This window comes from Rissa tridactyla, chromosome 4 (assembly GCF_028500815.1).
Source record: "Rissa tridactyla isolate bRisTri1 chromosome 4, bRisTri1.patW.cur.20221130, whole genome shotgun sequence".
NCBI classification, from domain to species: domain Eukaryota; kingdom Metazoa; phylum Chordata; class Aves; order Charadriiformes; family Laridae; genus Rissa; species Rissa tridactyla.
Genome location: NC_071469.1, coordinates 89,560,084 through 89,574,703, shown reverse-complemented (window position 1 = coordinate 89,574,703; position 14,620 = coordinate 89,560,084). Strand labels below are relative to the sequence as shown.

The 14,620-nt window shown below is 41.4% G+C and overlaps 1 protein-coding gene across 1 annotated transcript; it reads left to right on the top strand.

Moving 5' to 3' along the window:
* Positions 1-5,410: 5,410 nt before the first annotated feature.
* Positions 5,411-14,234, top strand: MPHOSPH6 (M-phase phosphoprotein 6). Its single transcript, XM_054198998.1, has 5 exons — positions 5,411-5,567; positions 9,451-9,563; positions 11,158-11,248; positions 12,275-12,372; positions 12,836-14,234. The coding sequence occupies exons 1-5, from the start codon at positions 5,517-5,519 to the stop codon at positions 12,978-12,980; spliced, it is 498 nt and encodes a 165-aa protein (XP_054054973.1). The 5' UTR covers positions 5,411-5,516; the 3' UTR covers positions 12,981-14,234.
* Positions 14,235-14,620: the final 386 nt, after the last annotated feature.

Below are 14,620 nucleotides of genomic sequence, written 5' to 3'. Positions count from 1 at the left end.
TAATGCATCATCACATGGACGTGATTTTCTCAGTTTCTAAAGAATTACAAAGTCTTTGTCCCTTTGAACCCAGCCCAGTCTCGATTTACGTGAAAACTTTGCAGTTATTTGACTTAGGTGGGTTCAGAGCCCATCATTTTAGTGCAAAGAAACCCACTGTGGGAATTAAGGGGTAAATCAGTTGGTCCAAAGTACAGTTCTGCCACTTACTCTTAGTATCACCTTGCGTGGCACTCACATTTATGTCTCTAATTCCCCCTCCCTCCCCTTCTCCTTGGAAAAATAAACATGTTAACAACAGCAAGGTGTCCAACTACTAATCGAAAGCAATATAATACTGCATGGATCAGCTCCATGATGGAATAAAGAAGTAGTGAGCGGGAATCTAAAAGCCTTCTCCTCATATCACAGCCTCTACGTTGTTTTCAGGAGCACTTTTGTCAGGCGGTGATGAAAGGCTGAGAACAAAGTGAGTAAAATTTCCTTTTACTGCTTAAAAATTCTCAGCTGGTTTGCTATATCAAAAAGCTGTCTCTTTAAACAAATCACACGGTTAAAAATGCCAAGTTATAACTCAGCAACTAACTCAGAAAATGACAATTTAATCAATCAGAACCAACCCTCCTGAAAAAAAGAAAAAAAAAAACCTTCAAGCTTTCATGCAATGTGAGTGGTTGAAACTATAAAAAGGTTCAATCACAGCAGAACAAGCCTGCAGCATCAATGTTTATTAAAGTCAGGGGAACCATTTATTGACCTGGGAAATAGCAAAGCACCAGCAGCGCTGCTGGATTGCATTTTTATAGTTAACAAACACAAGGTGATATTTTCCTTTTCTCTTTTTAATTGTGATTCCATCAAATCCAAAAAGTTAAAAGCCTCTTGATTTTTAAAGGAAAGCAAAGAGAAGGATGCTCCACACTGTTCTTCAGTCATTCTGCTCTCACTCCCAGCACTGGGATAGAGCAAATCATTTCAACACAGGATCAAATTTTAAGGTTTCTCTGCGTGCCAGCGGAATGACAGACTGGTGTGTGTTCCCCCCGCCACGTTAGGTGATGGCAGAAGATAGGGAGCTACCATTATGAAGCTGCTTCTTTCTGTAATCAAAAAGGAATTACTGTATTTATTCACATAAAGGTCACCCTGCCACAGGGACAGCCAGAAGCACTCAGAATGAATTGTCTTCTCCCAAACTGACAACAGGCGCTTTCTCCAGACAAAGACACGTCTTGGTTCTTCTTGAGATTTTGTAACTCTGTTTTGCTACAAGCACACTTTTAAGGTGCACCTTTTCATGCTGCATAAATTGCGAGCCACATAAGGCTATTCAAAGGAAAGCATCAACAACGTGAATGGCGCTTACGGATCTGTGCTACCCAAACGACAAGAGTTTGGCTTCTGCTTCATTCTTTCCACCTCGTTCCCCATCCGCAGGAAACCTTGGGGTCAGCCGAGGAACACGGGGCAGGGATTTAAAACACTCTGCGTGTGTCGGCTGCCACCTAAACCGGTGCCAGCGCCAGAAAAGGGGACTTCAAAAGCCAAGAGGATGAGTCAGTGCAGCCTGAGCTGACGTGCCGCACGCTGAAGCTGAGAGCTGTAGCTAACCCGTATCCTCCGTGGATTAGGTACAAAGCGGGCTGAGCAATGCAGGCGGGCCAGGGGGTTAAACATGCGTGCATCAAAGGGTAATGAATATTGTAACAAATCCCCCGGCCACCCAGGACCTCTGCAGTTGTCAATACGCCGCATGCATTTGCGGCTCAGAGCTTGGTGGGAGCAAGAGAGATAAAAAAGGAGTCCTCCACTTCAAAACCGCGCCTCGCTACCGCTTGGAGAATTTCACGCTATTTCTGCACCGAGCACAGGGTACAAAACTGCCTTTCTGATCCCACCCAGTCCTACACAGCGCTTCACACCTTCCTCTCAGGTTTGCAAACAGACCTCCAGCAGCTCTACTTCTCATTTTCTTTTCCTCATTCATAGAGACAAACACATCATATCCTTACTTAAAACACAGTGGAGGAGTTTGACACAAATTAATGACTCACCTGTCATACTACAAGGATTTTTATATTTGCAGGGGGGGAAAAAAAGGCTTCATGTATTCTTAGAGATGTAAAAAGCCGCTTTGGAATTCAAAGACAGCTCATAAAAACCAAGTCAACGGATAGGTTGGTGTAAGGTTTGAGATACCTGCTTTGCGCTAAAATCACAATACTGTGCAAATATGAATAAATAAAAGGTTACGGGAAAAGTAACCCACGAGTTCCCTCAAATTAGATCCCATTGGCGTGAAATTAGTTCACAGCTGTCACTTGTGTTGCTCCAAGAGAGACTACTTCTTAAATAATGTTAATGACAACTTTGATTTGACTTCTGTAATTACTAGAGGGAGAAGGGACCGCATTGCCTAGGAAGAAAAATCTTTTATCTGCTTGTTTAATGTACAATCTTTGATGAGATGGAGCTCCTTTCCCCTGAGTTATTTCCCTGAGCATTTTTGTTTTGAAAAAGAAATGGATTTCCAGGTTGAAAGCGGAGCTGCCGTGCAGCTGTCAGAGCTGTGGGAGAAGTGTCTAATTGTCATTTACGATGACCCTCCATTCTTCTCTAAATAGAGCATCTCTCCTGCCTCATCTCCTCGCCCTCGTTCCACCTCACAAGCAGAAGTATTTACAGGGCTGGATTCTTCTCTGAGCTACCTCCTCCACCACCAGTAAATCATCAAAATTTCTCCTATAATCGATGGAGTGTCTTCACATTTACCAGACAGTATAATCTGGTCCAGGAGACAGCTGATTGTTATCTATAACCTCCCCATCCAATACAAGCGATGGGAGATGTAATCCAAAAATTTCCTTCAGACTGTTTTACTGCCAAAATAGATCAAATTCTGTGGCAGCCTTTTTACAATCTCCACTTTTCTAAATAAACATCATGCAGCCTGTACTGCCTTTACTGCAAAACGCTTCTCCCTGCCTGTATCGAGGTGGGTTGTTAGCTGATGTGCCGACCCACGAGACAAACAGGGCACAGCCGTGATACAGCACCAAGACGTGGGGTGCGATGGGGCTCAGGCAGTGGATCCCGAGCTCTCGCTCACCAGGGAGCACCAGGAATAATCCCCGTGGTTAGACAAGTTGAAAGCCCCTTGCACAGTTCCCCTCCCGGTTAGACACCGCATGGCATTGTAAATTATTAGGCTCGGCTCCCAAAGATTAAAGGGTTGGTTATATCATGCATCTTTACATCAAAGGTGCCAGGGAGCTTGTGTGTGCAGTGTCTGCATCCAAAAAAGGCTGTAAGCAGAGTTTGCTGAAGACGGCGGCTGCAGGAATTGATGAGCCAGGATGCTCCAGGGGCAGGGGGGACAGGAACTGCTCTGGCAAAGGGCAGCAAGCAAAGCTGGGCACTGCCACAGCTCAGTGGCTGGAGAAGTGCTGAGGGGTGCGCAGTAATGTATTTAGAAGGAATCATTTGAAGTACATTCCTGGACTGTAAATTAACCAAAATTGCTCAGGAAAAGCCCTGAGTGACACTGAAGGCCATGCAATTAAACGCAGAGCTCTGATTTGCGTTGATGAACAAAAAGCAAATACGTTATTAGAATGCACAGCAAACAGAAAATAACACAAAAAAATGGTCAGATTATGGCTGTACGGTGCCATTATATTAATTAACAGCTTCCCCCTGTTGGTTTGTTCACTAACATTCAAACTTATTCATTCTTTGATGAACATTTGTATTTACAAAACTGCAAATTTCTTCTCAGCCTTCTTTTGTCGGGAAGGGTTGATAGCTGTTAATGAGAAAGTGAACAGAGGAGGAGCTGAACACGATGGGGCCAAACGAAGCAGGATAGCATCCACACTTACAAAGAGACATTCTCGCCGGGGCCTTGAATTTCAGAGCAGCTGATTCAGAGCAGCTCCACTCATTTACGGAGCCTGGAAATGAAGGTGCCTTGCCTATATGAAAATTAAATACTTCCATGCAGTGGAAGTATGACTTTGCCTTGAAGCAGTTGTGGCTCCATGTTTCATTCACATTTGTGGTCATTTTAACCCACTGCAATTTACTGTGTAATAAGGATGCCTGGGTGTGGATAATTCTTCCTCCTCCTTTCCCACTGCAATCAGGTTTTGCCCTTCATTATACGTTTTTGTGGACTCCATTAGAGCATAAATCTTTACAGAGTTCTTCGAGCTTTGACCTACATCTCACATAGAGGGAACTTTTCTCCCTAGATTGTATTTCGGAGCACACCAGTTCATTAAAGTTTTGAACACTGAACCCTCACTCTCATTGCTTTATCGCCTGGCTTATGTGCTGAATGTCAAAATAGGTGTCAGAAATCTGATTTATGAGGATATATACAGAAATTGTGGTACTTGCTTGTGACTCGGAGTCAGCTGGCAATCTGCTATCAGGATTTCCTCCTCAGCTATGAGGGCCCAGACTGGCAGCCCAAAGACAGCACTGCCAAGATTGAGCTCAAAGCGTGACTCAGGACTAACAAAGCTTTTTTTTGTAAAAAAAGCTCTTGACAGGCTGAGAGAGTTGGGGTTGTTCAGTCTGGAGAAGAGAGGGCTCCGGGGAGACCTTACAGCAGCCTTCTAGTCTCTGAAGGCGGCCTACAAGAAAGCTGGAGAAGGACTTTTTACAAGGGCCATGTAGCAATAGGATGAGGAGCAATGGCTTCAAACTGGAAGAGGGTCGATTTAGATCAGATATCAGGAAGAAATTTTTCACTATGAGGGTGGTGAGACACTGGAACAGGCTGCCCAGAGAAGCTGTGGCTGCCCCATCCCTGGAGGTGTTCAAGGCCAGGCTGGACGGGGCTTTGAGCAACCTGGTCTGGTGGGAGGTGTCCCTGCCCAGGGCAGGGGGTTGGAACTGGATGATCTTTAAGGTCCCTTCCAACCCAAACCATTCTACGATTCTATGATTTTATCTTTGAATTTATGTGCTTTCCAGATTTAATCACATTTGACCATTTTGTGGTTTTGGGTTTTTTTTCAAGTAAAAGTCAGTGCTGATTTTAAAAAATGAGAAGCTCAACAAGTCAAGCAGTCTCCAAATGCCAATACGAGATAGATTTTATACTCTCTTTCCTTCTCCCTTTGAAATATCAGAAGACTATAGATGAAACCATATGAAATGGATGAAATATGGATGAAGCTGGCAGCACTACAGAACACACAAGTGCTGATAAGAAATCTCAGGTTCCCTTACTAATTTACCGCTTCATACCGAGTCAGATTTATCTCCTGCTCGCACACCCAACCTCCCTCACCCTACATAACCACCTCTGTACAACAAAGTTGCGCTTTTTAACGTTGTTTTGCCCGCCCGCGCAGCCCGCGGCCCTGCTCGGCGTGTGGGCAGGGCCCTGGACGCGGAGGGTGGAGCCACGCCGCCACCTCCCTCCGCTCCTCCCCCGGCCTGCGCGGCCTGGCTGCTACGCGAGCGCGGGGATCGGTTGCGGCCTGCGGGCAGCGGCGGCCGCCATGGCCGGGGAGGTGAAGACGAAGCTGTCCAAGAACCTGCTGCGCATGAAGGTGAGGCGGGGGGCGGCTGGGGGGAGCGGGGTGCCGGAGGCCTGGCCCGGCCCGCGGTGGGGTGAGGAGGGGGCGGCCGGGCTCGCCGCTGCCGGGGAGGTGCCCGCCGCGTTCCTGGGCCACGAGGGGGTCTCCCCGGTAAACCAGGCCGTCTCGGGCGGCCCTTCCCCGGTCTGTGGCATTTCCCGTGTACACGCCTGGCCTCGCAGCGCCTGTGCCGGTCTGATGGGCGGGCATGACTGCCTCCTGCCTCCCGTAAACCACGTTTTTAAAATACGTATTTATTTGTCTTGGGCTTTGCCCGCCGTTACACTCAGGCCTGCAGCTCTGTGGGCTGCTGCCTTCCAGCTTGGCCGGCAAGAGGCGACCTCAGAGAGGGCTGGCGGGAGGCCTGGGGGGGTTATAAATGAGGGTGCCGGAGGTCTGATCCGGGAGAGCAGCTTCGTGGTTGCAGCAAAACTCTCACCCTAGCAAGAAACAACTTCTGCACACCATTTGAGAGCCTTTTTCTTTCCACCTGGTTTCTCTCCAGTTAGGTTGCTTATCGTGAATAAAAACACAAAGACTTCTTCCCCCGACGCACACACGCATTGAAATTAAAACATTAATGTTTCCTGCCTTACCTGGGGGGGGGGGGGGGGGCTTTTAATCTTAAAAAAAAAGTTTCTTTTTTTTTTTTATTGTGTCCATTTCTTTGTTTTTTGATGGCTAATAAAATACCCACCCTGAATGGCAGCGTTAACCACTTTTCCCAACTCATAAATGCAAGAGCCGTTAGTAACACCATGACGTGCCCGTTACCCTTGGAATTGTGAATCTCATGTCAAGACCAATGTGGAATTAGTCTCCGCTTACAGACTAATGGATTCTGCTTCATGTCCTGCACTACAACACCTAATTCAGTAGAGTACATTCTCCTGTGATTGATGGGTCTTTATTGCTGGAAAACAACCAGTAAAAGTTAAGTTGCCATTAATTTTTTTTAAAAATGTTATTATCTATTAAATTTTTATAACTGATTATGAAGGGGCCTTTGTGGCTTCTTGCTTGTGGTGTTCTATTTAACCACTTTTTCCCCCATATATTTATATGGGACTATATTTCAGAGGCTGGCTGAAAGGAGTTCAGCTAACTTCAGTTCAGTCTTTCACGTAAAGTGTACTCTGATATATCACAGTAAGATGGTGGAATATTTACCCCAATTAATAGATGCTGCTAATGAAAAACTGAAACTCAAGCACAGAGGGAATGGAACACATCTTGCCTTACTCTCAAAAAGGAGTAGATGTTGAGCTTAGTTGCAATGTATGACAAAGTAAGACTTCGGTAAACTGGATTGCAGTGTCGTTATTTTTTCTTATTTTTATGTAATACTCTTTTAAAGTGAAATTTCAGCTCTTGGGTTTTTTGCCAGTTTATTAAGCCCCTGGAGATTTCAAAAGCCAATTTTTAGATTTTCTTCCTTGGAAGGCTGTGGAGGACCAGCCTGTGAATGTGCTGCTGTGACATTTGCAGGTTTACAGTCCGGGCAGTAGTAACCAGCTTTGAAGAGATGAGTAGGTTTTGAAAAGGTCATACACAGATCTTGTATTTAGCACTTCCCTTCTGCAGATCTTCTTGTTTACAAATGTTTTAATTAATCCTTTAGCAGCTGCTTCCGCAGGTACTGATAAGCTGTATTATCACGATTCAGCTGGTGGGTCAAGTGGCACCTAAAGGTGACGTGTGGTCAGCGGTAGCGTTGTGAAGGCCATTTGCGCTGAGCACTGGACCGCGTGTGCTCACCTCCAGATGTCGAAGGATGCCTCCTGCTTTTAGATCTTGCACCATTTGATCCAGGCCCATTGCTTGGGGAAACTAATCCAAATAACCACTCAGTTTACTGATTTACATACTTTGTGCCTACCACAGTGGGTATATTTTTAATTCATCCATGTGTGTTTACATTTTAGATAAATGTGATCACATATTTTTTATCTAGTTATTCCTGTAGTAATCTTTAGGAACATAATCTTTAAAATGTAACATGAAATGATTATTTAATTGGGTGCTTGTAGCAGAATTTTTCCTGTTGAGATTTCTGACTGGCTAACCAATTTCCTTGAGCAATATGGTTTTCCACATGATAGATTCCCTTATTTTCCTCAAGAAGATACTGTAATTTTAATTGGAAAGCTTTGACATATTTTGGATTGACTCAGAAAACAAAAGTCAATTTTTCTTTCATTAAAGATCTTGCACAAATGGATGCAAATAGAATATAAATGGAAAAGGAGACACTAGCACTGTATTGGCTTTTTCTTCAGGATTTGCTTTCTTTTGCTTGGGCACTTTGTAAAGGCTGAAAAGGAGTGGGGGGTTGTGTACAATATTACACATATTACCTATATATTTTAAATAAGCTCAGTAATGCAGGATTTTTGTGGGAGGGAAGTGTTTTGTGATGCCTTCTTGGGCTTGAAGCCCCAATCAAGCCCGTTTTATCTGGGGCCTAGAAAATGTCTTTGCTAGTGTTCAAGAGACAAATGAGCCCCACTGGCACGTTATCTGTCAGCCTGCAGGCTTATCTAAACACAAAAATGATGCTGCGTTAAATGAGAGGGGTAAAATTGATTGATATGAAATTCCTCTGTAGTGTTGCACAAACAAGTATGCTTTGATAGCCACAAAGCAATTTTTGTACAGGAGTGAGTCTAAACCGTACTGGTAGACTTGCCTCTAGCTGGGAATTGCATTGGTATAAATGTACGCCTCTGACAGATACAATTATTCAAACACTTTCTGCAGACCATAAGGGAGGTCTCAGCTCCTAGGGATGCGAGAATATAAGGATTACTATTGTAAAGTTGTGAAGAGTTCTGTTTTTTCCAGCATGTTTGGTTAACATTGTCGATACTTAAATTGCCACCTCAATTCAGGTGCCTGAGGAGACAAATGGAAAGAGCAGGGATGTTTCATATCTATTATGTCTGTAGTTCTGCACTCTCAGCAATTTTTCATAGGCCATGACAGATGTCCTCCTTTAATCCCAGCTGTGAGAGAGGTTACTGTCCCTGTCTCCCTGTTCCCATCCTCTGCCAAAGGTTATCACCAAGGAAGCAATTTACAGGAATGTTCTTGTATTAGGCAAAATTAGCAGCCTTTCCTAAACTAAATTATTGGTCTCAACTAACTTGTCAGACTGCTCCTGCAGTGAGTTAACATGTGGGTACACATACTGCTTGACTGGTTCTTTGGTGGCTCATCGATGAGAAGTTAAGAGCTGGTGACATCTTCCTTTAGCACAGCTGGATACAGAAGACTTCTTTTTGTAGCCTCAGTTACTTTTTTCCACTTCCAAAGGCAGGTTCCAGCCGTCAGAGCTACAAACGCAAACCAGTTCATTAAATGAAATCTGAGGAAAGAAAAGGATGGTTGAAAGTGTAGATGTTTCAAACAATGGCCAACCTGGTATGACCTAGCTCTAGCTCTGAGCTCCAGTGCTGTTTGTATGGGTGATGTTGGTTTCTGATACGCAGCAGCCACTTCAACACCATTGTGTTCTTTCTGGCCTTTGCTGAAACATTAGAAAAATCTTAGCAAAGTTATGGAGTTGTAATAACTCAGATCCATCAGAACTAACTAGGAAAGGTCTGTTTCTTTGAGTGAAGTATAGATGACTGTTGACTCACAGTAGATGGTTGTGATCAGCACGTGCTTACTTTTCTGTTGCCTGTTTGCCCAAACTTAAACTAAACCCACAGAAAAATCACAAAAATAATTTACTTTTTATATCAACTGTTAAATATTATGTAGTGTGTAAATGTCATGTAATTATTGCATGTCAGCACATACTAATGATGCAGAAAACTGAAGCTGTGTGTTTACATGTCTTTCTTTTTAGTTCATGCAAAGAGGTTTGGATTCACAAACTAAAAAACTACTAGAAGAGGAAGAAAAGAAGATAATTAGTGAAGAACACTGGTATCTTGATTTACCAGATCTCAAGGAGAAAGAGTAAGCTTGTACCCTTTTGTACTTCTTACCGTCATTGGATTGTTGTGGAGTGGGAATAGAATATACATATTTTTTCCAATAGAACAGGTATTACTAACAACTAATTAACAGAAGCAAAAATAGTGACAGGCTGGCATTACGGCTTTTTTTTTTTTTTTTTTTTTTTTTTATTTTCAGGGACATTCTCAAGGTTTCCTAGTGCAGTTTGACCTACTTTCATTTCTTGTGTTTGTTGTTTTCTTTCACGGACACATTCTTCTAGATGCATGTAATTAGTTTCTTTCAGGCTGGGACCAATTCATTCATTGACTCTTTTCCCCTTCATTTGAAAAAAGACGTTTGAAACTTTGTTAGTAAATTCAGCTCCAGTCACACGGTTAGGTCCATTCAGGACAGGACTGTCGTCTTGAATCCAACTCACTTCAAATCCTGTTTTTGAAATAGGAGAGATAACGGCAAAAATAAAGGAAGGCTTAGCTAATAAGGAAGAAAATGTCCATTCCTGCTATTTAGAAAGGTACTTTAAATAGCAAGAGAGCTACTTTTAAAATTGCCTTATTTTTGTCCTTTCAAAACTGGACAAAAGTTCTATTGAGGGAGAACATACATAACTTTTTAAAAGCTGGGGTCTAGGGAATTAACTGTAGTTGAATAAGATCATTGATAAACTATTTTCCATGACTGTGGATGGATATAACAAGAAAGTATTTGAGCTTCAGTTGCGGCAAGGAAGGTTCAAGCTGGACATTGGGAGAATTTTTCTAACAATGAGTCTATTGAAGCACTGGAATAGGTTGCCTAAGGAGACACTGGATTGTTCATCATTGGAAGTCTTTTGAGGACAGGTTAGATGGACCTCTGCTGTTCATGGTACACGTTTAACGGATCCTGTCTTGAGGCAGAAGAGAGGATGAGCTTGATCTCTTCAGCCTAACTTCCTGTGATCGTAGGACTTTGTTTTACATGGGAGATGAAGAGCATGAGGGAAGAGGTGCATATGTGTGCGAGGAAAAGAAGGATGGAACAATTTTTATCTAGTACTTTTATCTAACGCGTGTATTATGAACGCCTCAGGGTCATGTTTCTTTTCTCGCTCCATGCTCATTAAAAGGGGAAAAAAGGAGGGAGAAAGGGGAAATCTTTCTCTGCTGAACAGAGAATTACACAGTGTTTTATATCCTGACAGACTCAACTAATGCCAGGTCTAACATCACAATGAAAAATTAATTAGAAGCTTTTGCTGTTATAGCAATGCCACCTGGAGAGTGATATTTATGTGGTATTTTTATTCTGGCAAAAGCATTAATGTAGGTGGAACCATACCAGCAAAGAGTGCTTGCTTTTTGTCAGGAGAGTTAATTTTGCTTGTGGAACTGGCACAGCTTTACTGGCAAAAAGTATTCCTTTGCACTCCAAGCTCCTTGTATTGAAAGATTTATCAAAGCAATTACGCTTCAGAAAGTAGATGATGGTTTAAAATCCACTGTGGTTTTGTTTATTTGTGTGGGGGGAAGACAACAAATGCTTTTTGCATTTGTTTAATTTGATTATTTTAAAGCATACCGTCTGACAAATGGTTTGGGGTTTCATGCAGGAGCTTTATAATAGAAGAGAGGAGCTTTATGCCATGTGAGGATCTACTTTATGGCAGAATGTCCTTCAAAGGCTTCAATCCAGAAATTGAGGTACTGTTTACATGTTCTGTTTTGAGGTGGTCTCGCATTAGGATTGAAGCCCTCGGGGATGGGGATTTGAGTGTTCACACAGCATGCTGTTTGGCCTTTGCGTCACCTTCCGTAAATCCTCTCACATAGAGGAAGTCCCTGATTCAAACCAAAATGTTGATCAGCGCGGCATCTAGTAAATAGAAGCTTTTTATCTCCTTGTGTTGATGGTCAGTAATTGCATGACTCCTGCAGATTTTCCCTCCCACAAGTGAGGAAATTATCCCACATGCTGCTCACCAAAGCAGTAGCTGACTTTTCCTCTTGCCATTTAATTTAGAGTCCAATCCTACAAATATTCAACCCTGTTGATATTCAACACTTACTTGCGTAAGGAAGGGCTTAAAATTCCGAAGTAAAGATTCTGGGCAAGAGAGTCTTTAATTTCTTTTCGGTATGACTCACGCTGATAGAACTGCACTGAGACAGTAATAAAAATGTTACCACTGAACTGAAGTCAGAGGATGAAGGTGTAAAGACTGAGAGGTATGCAAAAGGCTATGCACGGTGATTTATTAGGGGATTCTTTTAGTTATTTTGAACTTGCTCTCACTGTGACTTGGCATATTATTGCTTCATGGTTTTTACTAGTAGTTTATTGTAAATCCTTGCAGATACTTTTCCTTCTTAACAAAACCATTTCAAGGACTATGCGCTCACATCACAGTGAAAAATTAATTATGATCTAATTCTCTGATCTCCTGAAGATGTCTGGCGTGCCCTTGAGGATATTTGAATAGTACAGTTCTCTGTCTCCGTGTTGCCTCTTTTCCCAAAGGCAAATTCTAAGCCCAGCTTAGCAACAGGCAGACAAGTTGCCTTTTCTTCATGAGTTTTCATAACAGTATGCTCCGGCCTGACTGAGAACAGCAAATAATTTTTAAATTTGATTTTTACCTTTTACGCGTTTCTCCTACCACTGAATTTCAGCATAGTTGCCATTGTGTCAGGGTTACATGTTTAAGCTATTTCTTACTTTATTTTCAGAAGTTAATGATCCAAATGAACTCTAGGTGCAAGGAAGAAGAAATTGAAGTGGATGATAAAATGGAGGCTGATGTGTCAGATGAAGAAATGGCCAGAAGGTAAGTTATATTTTTATGACATAATCAATATGAGCTAGGAATATGATATGTTACTGCAGTGTGTGTGGGGAAAATAAACTCAAAAAGCAAATAAAACAAAAAAAAAAATCCCTAACAGATATGGTGCTTTACAGAACTGATTTTTCCAGTGATTCTAGTGTGTATTCAGTGGAATCTCCATCACTTTTGGGGGTAAAATATCTTGTAGGGATTTTCTGCCCTGTGATATCCAGGTATTCACTGGATTCCCTCCTTGTTCCTGATTCCTATCAAACCCAAACTATTAGAATGAATAATAATGTAGTAAGTGATCATGTAGTACTTGTATTTCTTAAGCTTCTGATGACCAGTGGTTTTGCACCGCTTAAATTGTTGATTAGATTTATGATTTGCTCCATTGAAGTTTCCTCTGCTTTTAGTAAAGGCTGCAATTTATTTTTTTTTTTTTTTACTATCTTTACAGATATGAAACATTAGTGGGAACAATAGGAAAGAAATTCTTGAGAAAAAGAGACCAGCGTGTACTCCAGGATGAAGATGAAGATGGGAATAGTAACACAAGACCTAGCAAAAAAGCTAAGAAAAAGTTCTTAAAACCTCAGGATTAATGTCAGCTGCACAGCTGGAGCTAATGTAATTGTTATCTACCAAACAGAGTACCATGAACTGGAGTTTTTGCTGTTTCATGTAAAGGATAGATTTGTAAATCTGAGTCTGTTCTCATTGAAATTTTTACCATCCACATGACAAACATTTTTCAAAGTGGATGTGTATATAATGGATGTCATACATCCTTTCCTCTCTCAGCAGCTTTTAATGTATGGGGCACCAATGCCATCAGCCTTTTTAAATGTTATGCATAATTAGATCAACTGTCACATACAATCAAGCGCAACAGTATTTACAATTTATGGTAACATCTGAAAGAACGTGTTTGGAGTAAAGATGAGCTTTGGCCAATCCAGTAAGGCAGTTCAGCTTTCACTGCTTTTTTAATTACAAAAATGAAAACCCTTATGGTCTTCAAATTGAAAAGAGTCAGCAGAAACATGTATCTTTTTTTTTACTCTTCCAAAATTAGATGGGAAAAGAAGAGAGAGATAAAATCAATTTTGTTGAATTTTATTTTTTATAAAGCTTATTTAAAAATAGTGTGGTTTGTAGTAAAACTTTTTTTTTATAGAGCAAGCCAAATATTGGGCAACGTTTACAGTTTGACACTTGAGCAGATTGTGAGTCTTAATTTCTGGCTTCCAAAAGAAGTTTGCTAATCTTGTCTTTTTCAGCAAAAAAAAAAATATCCAATCTTATAATTATCTAGGTCTTGTGATAAAAGCATAATAACAGCTTCAGAAACATATTTGAAAGCTGAATAAAACCTCATTTTTTTTGTGGTTAATGATTGTGATTTAGCTTAATTTAATGTAAAAAGGGATGCTTAATACAATCTGAGATAAGAAGTGATCCTGTTTTGTGCTGGCCACAGATGTCCCCAATTATCAGTTGACTGCAATGACTTTTTAGCATGCAATGAAGCCATCTGAAGAAATGTTAGGACGGAAACATGATGCCCTTTGGTCAGTCAGTGTTCTGGACCTATTGAAAAATGTCAGTGTGGTCTTGTCTAAAATTGTAGCCGTTCTCTGTATCCTGCCTTTCAACAAGAAATATTTCTTTCTATTACTTCATTTCCCCAGCTAGATGTCTAAGTTACTCATCCTTAATGCTGACTCTCTGGAGAAAGAGGAATTTGTTAAATTGAAGCAAGAGTGGCCATTCTGTCATGGACACAAGAGGAGCTTTTTTTTTTTTCTTTTTTTTAGTGACTCGGTGAAGCAAGACATGAAACTCAATTATACAAAGACTGTGTGTCTGCTGTATTTTCCATGTGATATATGAACTATAATCCATATATCAAGAGCACCTCATTAGATATTCAAGATGGATCACACATGGAAAGAGAAATAAGCTTTTAACCTAGTAAGGGGACCTCATACAGGTGGAAAGTCTGTGATTCATGATTTGAGAGTTTTTCAGAGCTAATTAAATGCTACTGGTTCAATTACTTAAAACCTGATCATATATTATTGCTAGCTGAAAAGAAGTTAATGATGACAAGACTTTTTTTTTCCCATGGAAGATGTGACCTGAGCTAAGAAATGATTAATTGTTGGTCATCACAAGGAAAACTCAGAATATATCCCATTATTCTTTCTTGCCTATTAGTAGGAAAATGACTCCGCTCTAT